General features: G+C 39.7%; 1 protein-coding gene across 2 annotated transcripts; it reads right to left on the bottom strand.

The window, feature by feature from the left end:
• Window positions 1-3,212: 3,212 nt before the first annotated feature.
• On the bottom strand, window positions 3,213-7,647 carry rpl27 (ribosomal protein L27). 2 transcript variants are annotated; one of them, XM_059956514.1, is made up of 5 exons: window positions 7,508-7,647; window positions 6,577-6,659; window positions 5,333-5,502; window positions 3,966-4,076; window positions 3,213-3,299 (listed from the first exon to the last, which is right to left on the bottom strand). In XM_059956514.1, the coding sequence occupies exons 2-5, from the start codon at window positions 6,655-6,657 to the stop codon at window positions 3,251-3,253; spliced, it is 411 nt and encodes a 136-aa protein (XP_059812497.1). In that variant the 5' UTR covers window positions 6,658-6,659; window positions 7,508-7,647; the 3' UTR covers window positions 3,213-3,250. The 2 variants fall into 2 exon arrangements, with proteins under 2 accessions (XP_059812497.1, XP_059812498.1); XM_059956515.1 differs by having other exon boundaries at window positions 6,591-6,659.
• Between the last annotated feature and the right edge of the window lie 1,374 nt (window positions 7,648-9,021).

The following is a 9,021-nucleotide window of genomic DNA, read 5'->3' as shown; positions in this document are numbered from 1 at the left end:
TCTTTCTATAGCTGCATGGTGACCATCTGGGCACTCCATTTTCCCTCAGATACATGCTGCTTGTTAGATTAATTGGCTACTGTAGTGTAGATGGTAAATCACTGGGACGCTAATAGACTATGGGATATTCTAACATGTCAGTCCATGACCTCCTCTACTGTCGTGATGAGGCCACACTCAGGTTGGAGGAGCTACACCTTATATTCTGTCTGGGTAGCCTCCAACCTGATGGCACGAACATCGATTTCTCAAACTTCCTCCTTCACAATTCCCCATTCCTGTTCCATTCTTTCACCTTGTCTCCTTACCTGCCTATCACCACCCTCTGGTGCTCCTCCCTTTCTTCCATAACCTTCTGCCCTCTCACATCAGATTCACCCTTCTCCAACCCTTTATCTCTTTCACCAATCAATTTACCGGCTCTTTGTTTCACCAATCATCTACCACCTTATACTCCTTCCTCCCCTCCCCCTACCTTCTTATTCTGACTTCTCGTCCTTTTCCCCAGTCCTGATGAAAGGTCTTGGCCTGAAATGTCAACTATTTACTCTTTTCCATAGATGCTGCCTGGCCTGCTGAGTTTCCCCAGTATTTTGTGTGTATTGCTCAGATTTCCAGCATCTGCAGATTTTCTCATGCTTGAATATGAAATATAGAGGAATTTGATTGATAGGTTTACTGGGAGCCAGTATAAACTTAATGGGTTGAATGACCTTTTTCTGATGTTTCCAAACCGAGTGGATAGCCAGCGCCTCTTCCCCAGGGCACCACTGCTCAGTACAAGAGGACATGGCTTTAAGGTAAGGGGAGGGAAGTTCAAAGGGGATATTACGAGGAAGGTTTTTCCACTCAGAGAGTGGTTGGTGAGTGGAATGCATTGCCTGAGTCAGTGGTGGAGGCAGCTACACTAGTGAAGTTTAAGAGACTGCTAGACAGGTATATGGAGGAATTTAAGGTGGGGGGGTTATATGGGAGGCAGGGTTTGAGGGTCTGCACAACATTGTGGGCCAAAGGGCCTGTAATGTGCTGTACTATTCTGTTATGTTCTATGTTGTTTTGATAAACTAGGCAGTGAGATTAACAAATTAAGTTTGTACTTTTGTGTGTACTTGTTCAAATTTATGCAATAAGCAAACCAGGAAATTATTTCAGCAACACTTGTTTAAAACCAAATATTTACCCATATATAAATTATCTCAGATTCTAAAACTGAAGCCACCATTCAAACTTAAAATGGGAAATAAGGCAGTTTCTAATGGGTCTTAAGAGAATTCTGGGTCCAAATACTAAATTACTAAATTGCAGTTGAACTATATGCCTGCTGGATAAGTATCTACATTATCTACAATAATTGTTTTGGCTGTGCTGGTGCTGTACAGTAAGAGAATTTATTCCATTTCCAAAAAGACTAAAATCACCATAACCCAGGGTGCATTGAGAAAGCCAAAGCTCTGAAATGTAACAGAAATGAAGGAGATAGGGTTCGTTTTATGGCCTTGATTATCCACAGGATCTTAACATTCACAGTAATCATTGTCAACTGATAACAATAGAAGCTTAATATATGAATTTTACTTTAGCTTTTAGAAATACTGATGTACATGAAGAGGCAGCTCCGGTCCCTGGTACCTCTGACATACGCAAATTACTCTCATGGGAATAACCAGCTTTCACTCTGTTCAACACAAGCAGGTGAATGAAGATTCAGAGGTGTAATTTTCCTTCTAAAATACACTATGAATGTACAATTCTATCAATCTAAGTAAACTCCAAAATATTAATGAGGTAATCCTACTGAACTTGTTCAATGACATGGAACATTATTTAAAATTACATTTAAGACTTCAGATTGAATTAAACAGCCAGAAGAGGAAGTAAGCTAAAGCTTGTTGCAAGTTGGAAGGAGTGCAAGTGTTATGTGACTTTAAAGAATCATGGGTATACGTTTATCAAAGGTATAGTAGGCAACAGTTGCCCTCCTGCACAGTCAAAATGTCCCAATACCAGAAGGCATGCGTTATTCAAAGTATATATGGCAAATGGTGAGTGTGTGGAATGTGCTGCTGCGGTTGTGACTCAGATATGCACATTAATACGCAGGTATACACTTCACTCACCTCAGTGCTAAACTGAGTGTGCAGACTCTCAGTAACTTTGCAATTTATGTTCTATGTATTATTTACGTCTTTTAACATACACACGATTTGTCCTCTTGCACATTGGATGCTCATCAGCCTTTGTTGCAAGTGTTTTTTCGTGGACTTTTACTCTCTGGCTTTTATTTCATGGGTGCCTGCAGGATGATGAATCTCAAGCTGTAGGTGCTGTACATGCAGGCAGATAGTTTAATTAATCATTGCTAGCTTGAGTAACTCTGCACATCATTGGTTGAAGAACCTGTTCCTGTATTCTATATTCCAAACCGTTTTGGAAACCTTACAAGCAAGCTATTAGGTTTTGAATGTACAGTACACCCAATATCCACCCCCAAGTTGGGAATAACTTAGAATGCAAACTTTGACATTTAAATCTACCAGCTTGGAGTTATAGTTGTATCATCCCAGAAATAATTTTCTGCTTTCCAAAAGGGTACAAATATATGTATGGCACTGTAAGGAGTTTGTACATTCTCCTTTTGGCCATGAGGTGTTTCTCACAGTACTCTGGTTTCATCTACATTCCAAAGACATATGGTTCAGTAGGTTAATTGGTCACATGGGTGTAGCTAGAAGGCCCTGTTACCATGCTGTATTTCTAAAACTAATTTTTAAAAAATCATGTCATTCTCCCTTGCTTGCACACCCCATGAACCAGTTTATGTAGATGATCACACTGTAGAAGGCTGACAGAATTAAAATATTTGCTCATTCATTGAGCACACTAACTGTATCCCAAGTAGAATCAATTGACTACTACAAAATTAGCATTTGGTTTCTCTAATCTGCTATTTTCTTCCACCATAATCCATCTTCCCCCACCACACCATTAAACCTGCCACAATTTATAGGATTCTACATTATTTTAACCTTTACTTCTTAACCCAAGTATGTCAAACAGTTTTGCTAAAAATCAACTTAAGGCTATCGTTTCTGGGTTAAATGCAGAGAAATGGGACATCCCCTTTCTACATGGCTGTCCCAATACAGAAATTATTGAAAATGCCAGATCAACAAATTTCCAGTACTCAGGCAATGAATGACACTGATATTAAATACAATTTAAATGAAATTTATTTTATCTGATATACAACTTAGAACCGGAGCTTCTGGAAGAACCATTTGTTTTTTCCTGTCTTGTACCTGCACAAAATAAAAAAAAACATTATTTCCTCAAAATACAAGTACTCTACAATTATTGCCACAAATATAAGACAATCAATTAGCACATAATACACTGCCTGTAATATTACCAACTGATGATTCCTCATATATTGGAAGTTTTCTCTTCAGATGAATGCTAGGCAGTAATCTTAACTAAAATTACTCTTTGGTAAAAAGCTATTGTGCTTATATTTCCCCAACAATGAATATTGCACTAAATAAGTTAAATCGCAAAGGCTTGGATTTAAAAAGTATTTACTTTAGATATATATTACTGATCCTCCCACCAAAGGGTAAAAGATGTGATGGAACATACCAATCTAGAGACTAGGAACTTGTTAAATATGCACAGCATTAGTCTATACATTTTGGGGCACAACTTGATCATTCATATGGATTTAATCAAATTAGATTTCTCATGGGTCTCACCAGTTTAAATGTGGACAGCCCCGCTTTTAAACACATCATTATTTGCAAGATCAATGAGTACGTTCCCTCCACAGCTATTTTCATGGTAAAGGACAATTTTTCCTCCCCAAAATGAAAGTTGGCTGCAAGAAAAACTTCATGCAAGCAGCGATAGTAGCACAAATGACTAATACTCAGGTACACAATTCTTCATCTCAATCTCACATTTTTCCATACCTTTCCTCAAATTTTACTTTGGCTTCCCGTCTGGCTTTTCTTTTCAAAGCAGGATCCCTGAAAACATCCTTGTTCACAATGGTCTTATCCAGGGGAATGTCAACGGAGTATCTGCAAATAAAACAAAAAAAATCCATAATTACCAGTGACTATGGGGAACTTGAAATAGACTGATCCATATATGCACTTGATTCTTTAATAACAGAAGCCCTAAGCTTCCTTAACGTCCATAAAGCTCCATCTGATCCTAGATTGGTAGCAGTGGCAGGGACAGGAAATGTCAGCTGGGACTACATTTTGATACTAAAAAAACTTCAAAATAGCAACACAAATTCAACCAGAAGACCAAAATAAAAAAACTAAGCTGGTTTTTAAGCTTCATTTTATATGAAATGTAACCTTAACTCAAAAAATGTAATTAATAATAAATATAAAGAAATTTACACAATTAGATGTTCTGGCCAAATTTTCCCCCCACAGTCATGGTTGTCAAAGAAGCCTATTTATACAAGGATCAAATAATGAAAAAAGATGCAAACTTCAGCAGATTACACAAGGCTATCTACTCCACAATAAAATCTGTAACTGTTTTAGAACTTCAGGCTTCAGAACTATTTGAAAACTCATTCATAATAAATGTACACAAAATTAGCTATACTGTGGAGGTACAAGAGTGAAGTTGCTGGAAATGTGGAGGAACACAGTAGATAGTAAATTCTCCTGCTTTGTAAAAGGTGGAGTGGATGTGGCCTATCTAGCAATGGCACACATCCATGTTCTCAACACCACTATTTGAATAAATTACCAGGCACATGAAGAGTGGTTGAGAGCTTTTTCCTCTTTATCAATTGGACATGCACAAATGTTCAAATTCAATAACTTCCTCATACAGGGGCATCACTACATATTTCAGCTAATCAAGGGGTACAGTGGGTTTGATAAAAGCAAGCAAAACAAACCACCAGTATACTATGTTTCCATTCAGTTTGCCACACATGCAAACATTCTATCATGAGGAACAACCGACCTTTTCAGTCTTCCTCTCCACCCTGAAACCTCTAATTAACTCACTGTGTAAAGACAAACTAACTACACTTGCAGGATAACATCGAGTCATTTCAGAAGAGCCAGATTACGATAAAACCCCACACCCTACCCTCATCCTACAGTATCCATGAACTTCTGCAGTAGTTTTGAAGGGCTTTTGATGCTATTTCAGATGGTAGGCAACCTTGGAATCTGATCCTCTTACATCTAAATTAGTCTTTCCACCAGGGAGTAATCTTTCTGAAAGGTATTTCAGAACACATTACTACAGAGGAGAAAAGGAAATCATATGAAGACACAGAATATGTTCCAATACTCACCTGGTTGGCATCAGATGATTGTAGTTGTAGACTTTCACAAAGGACTTGATTTTGGACCTCTTGGCCACCTTTTTCTTACCCATCTTGGCAGTCACTTTTCGAGGGTAACGATCAATACCAGCAACAAGGGCATGACTGTAAGGCCTGTCAGAAGTCCCATCATCAATGTTCTACAAGAAAAGCACATTTAAATTTACTGCCCTTTGCAAATAAGACAATTCCTATTCAAAATCTAGCTACCACTGGTGGTTAGGCAGTATACTGCATTATTTGTCCCTGGAATCATGAACAGAGTACAGAACAGAGCATTTCAATTAATAGAGTACACCAAGGGGCAGGCTGACCTGCTGAATATTTCCAGTAATTTGTTTCTTTGCTCTAAACGCCCAGTATCAGCAGTTTTTTTGGACTAACAACCCATATTTTTCTGTTGGCCACCAAGATAAAAGGTCAACAGAGGTTCAGCAAGCCAGGCAGCATCTATGGAAATGAATAAACAGTCAACATTTTGGGCCGAGAGCCTTCATCAGGACCAGAAAAAAGGAGATGAGAAGTCAGAGTAGGAAGGTGGAGGGAGAGGAGCACCATAAAGAGGTGAGAGCAAGAAATGGGAATGGGGGCAAGTGCAATTACTGGAAGATTGAGAAATCAGTATCATTATTCCACCCCCACAACCCAAGGGTAGCAGAGATCACAGAAGGGAATCTGTAGTACACACAAAATGCTGAGTTTCTCCAACAATTTGTGTGTATTACTTTGAATTTCAGCATCTGCAGATCTTCTCTTGCATTACCTGTTGCCCATCACCACTTCCACTTATCCCAATGCTTCCATCATACCTGACGCCATGAAGTTTCAAGTGCCACATGCAAGTAGTCCATTTCTGCCTGTCATGTCAATACTATTGACTTCAAAACCAGACCAACATACAGCAGAAGCTGGACTATATGGCCAATATCAATTTATTAGCATTCTTAACACCGGAAGGATTTTGTTTAACAGCAAGAATGAACCATTAACTAAATCCCCATGAAGTATTCAGTGACACCTTACTACACAAATTTCCACCTTCAAGTACAGCTGTTTTTGAAATACATTAATGCATTGAGAATTATTTTAAGTTTTATAGACAGTAGCAAATTTTCCTTAAAAATGAAATGTAAACACACTATTTACAGGCCAACCTTTTTTTAAACGACTGAATCATGAAAATCCACCCAGAACTACAATTATAGGAATTGTACCTTTACAATAACACCTTTGCGTCCAGCATAGCGACCAGCCAGCACCAGAACCACCTTCCCGGGTTTCATAAATTTCCCCATTTCTGCAAGAAACAAAGGTTGATTGCATCATAAAAACAGCACATCAAAAACAAGTAACTCTGATATACAGGCAGTATATGCTCTTTTCAGTCGTAAGGCACAAATCCTAGCACGAACCTAATACAGTAGAGGAAAATGCTGCAAGGTGCTGTTTCTGACAAGGTTGAAAAATTAGCAAGATCCCATCGGACTAGTTCAAAGACCAAAGGCAGTGCTGATAGGCTGAGAGTGTTCATCCCTGGGATCTGGCCAACAATAATTCCTCAAATCTAAATGACTAAATCATTCATTCAGTTCTTAAATTGCTGTTTATGGGCACACAAACCTCCACGGATTCAAAGTGCCTGGGACACGTTGAAAGCCAGACTTAAGAAAGGCCTTCACAAAAGGTGGTCCCAATTTTTATCTGTAGGATCGTGCTGATTCTCGGTTTCCGCATAAACGATTATGTTTCAAAACCCACGACATAGAATGTGAAAAGAAACTCGTCTGGAAGGCAACTCATTTAACACCAGATACATATGAGGAACCTTCCCAGTCTGGCGGCATCGAGACTCTCTGAAGCCCCATGTTCCGCCTGCTCCCGCAGCGGGGGCCTACGGTTATTGCCCAGCCTGGCCCCCACGGGTTGCCGCCTCAGTACGTGAGCGTGAAGCCTAACAGCCCACGGCCCGGCTTCAGCATGCCTGTGGATTTAATGCAAAGCCTAGCCCATCTGTAGAGCGGCTGCACCCGCTGCAGGAGCCGGCGGGACGTGGGGCCTCAGAGAGTCTCGGTGCTGCCTGCCCGGGAAGGCTACTCATCACCCCCCCCCCCCCATCAACCATTAAAATACACTGATAAAACGGACATCAAGTCGTCAAATAAGTAGCTGAACACCAGGAGAGAGATCGTCTGTTTCTCGGCGTGAGGCGATAAGGAAGCTATGAGACCCAAGGGCGAAGGATGGCAATGGATAGTGAAGGAAGACATTACCAGCGGTGTTGCTCGATGGCCGTCGCCCACAGTAGAGGAAGGTAGGTTGTTCTCGCTGAACTTTGACACCTCTCCCCGGCGACGTCACTTCCTTTGCTGCAAAGCTGCAACAACAACCTATCCAGCAGGATGTACAATGTGGTAAAGGGTTCGCCATCTGAAATGTTTAGCCCGTTTCTCTCCCTTGAGTGTTTCATAATCATAATCAGCACTTCATGATTTTGTTTCCGATTTCCAACATCTGCAGTTTATATTTTTTCCCAACAATGTAGCAATTTGTACACCAAATCAGGTTTATTATCAGTGACATGCGAAATCTGTTGTTTTGCGGAAGCACAGTGCAAGACATAAACTTCACTGAAAGTTACAAAAATAAGTAAATGATGTGAAAAAGAAACAGCAATGTATGGGCTCATGGACCATTCATGGATTTTTAAACTAATCAATATATGTATACTGTAATTGATTTACTTATTTATTATTATTTTGTCTTCTTTCTCTATATTATGTATTGCATTGAACTGCTGCTGCTAAGTTAACAAGTTTCACGCCACATGCTGGTGATAATAAACCTGATTCTGATTCCAATTCAGAAATACTGTAAACACAAGATATTCTGTAGAAGTTGGAAATCTTGAACAACATTCAAAGTTCAAAGTACATTTTATTTTCAGACCACATTTATGTAATCACATATAAACCTGAGATTCATTTCTCTGCAGGCATACTCAGCAAATCTATGAGATCAATGAAAGATCAACCAAAGAACAACAAACTGCAAATGTAAATATAAATAAATAGCAATAAATAACCAGAGTATGAAAGTCCTTAAAGTGAGATCATTGTGGGAACATTTCAATGAATGGGCAAGTCAGTGTAGTTATTCCCTTTTTGTTCAAGAGCCTGATGGTTGAGGGGCAGTAACTATTCTTGAACCTGGTGGTGCGAGTCCTGAGGTTCTTGTACCTTCTACCTGATGGCAGCAGCCAGAAAAGAGCATGGCCCAGATGGTGAGGATCTCTGATGATGAATGCTGTTTTCCTATGACAGCATTCCATGTAGATGTGCTCAATGGTTGCTCACAAAATGCTGGGGAAACTCAGCAAATCAGGCAGTAGTTCTGCTGCCTGATTTACCGAGTTCTTTGAGCATTTTGTGTTTATCATTTAGAAAGCTGATGATGGAGGGTGAAAAGCCGTTGCTAAAGCGTTGAGCATGGGTGTTTCGGCTGCTGTACCTCCTCCCTGATGGGAGTAACTAGGAAAGGGCATGTCCTGGATGGTGAGGATCCTTCATGATGGATGCGACCTTAAAATTAATTTTCTTGCAGACATTAACAGGAAAACAAACAAGTGCAATAGAATTTATGAAAAGTTACACATAAATACA

This window comes from Hypanus sabinus, chromosome X1 (assembly GCF_030144855.1).
Source record: "Hypanus sabinus isolate sHypSab1 chromosome X1, sHypSab1.hap1, whole genome shotgun sequence".
Lineage (NCBI taxonomy): Eukaryota > Metazoa > Chordata > Chondrichthyes > Myliobatiformes > Dasyatidae > Hypanus > Hypanus sabinus.
The sequence above is the reverse complement of the archived record's forward strand: the minus strand, read 5'-3'. Positions and strand labels throughout refer to the sequence as shown.

What these genes read in the sequence shown, in the direction of transcription:
- rpl27 (XM_059956514.1), bottom strand. Translation starts at nt 6,657, where the DNA reads ATGGGGAAATTTATGAAACCCGGGAAGGTGGTTCTGGTGCTGGCTGGT. An exon ending in GCAAAGGTGTTATTGTAAAG is followed by an intron (nt 5,503 to 6,576) that starts GTACAATTCCTA and finishes CTTTTCTTGTAG; the next exon opens with AACATTGATGATGGGACTTC. An exon ending in AATCATCTGATGCCAACCAG is followed by an intron (nt 4,077 to 5,332) that starts GTGAGTATTGGA and finishes TTTTATTTGCAG; the next exon opens with ATACTCCGTTGACATTCCCC.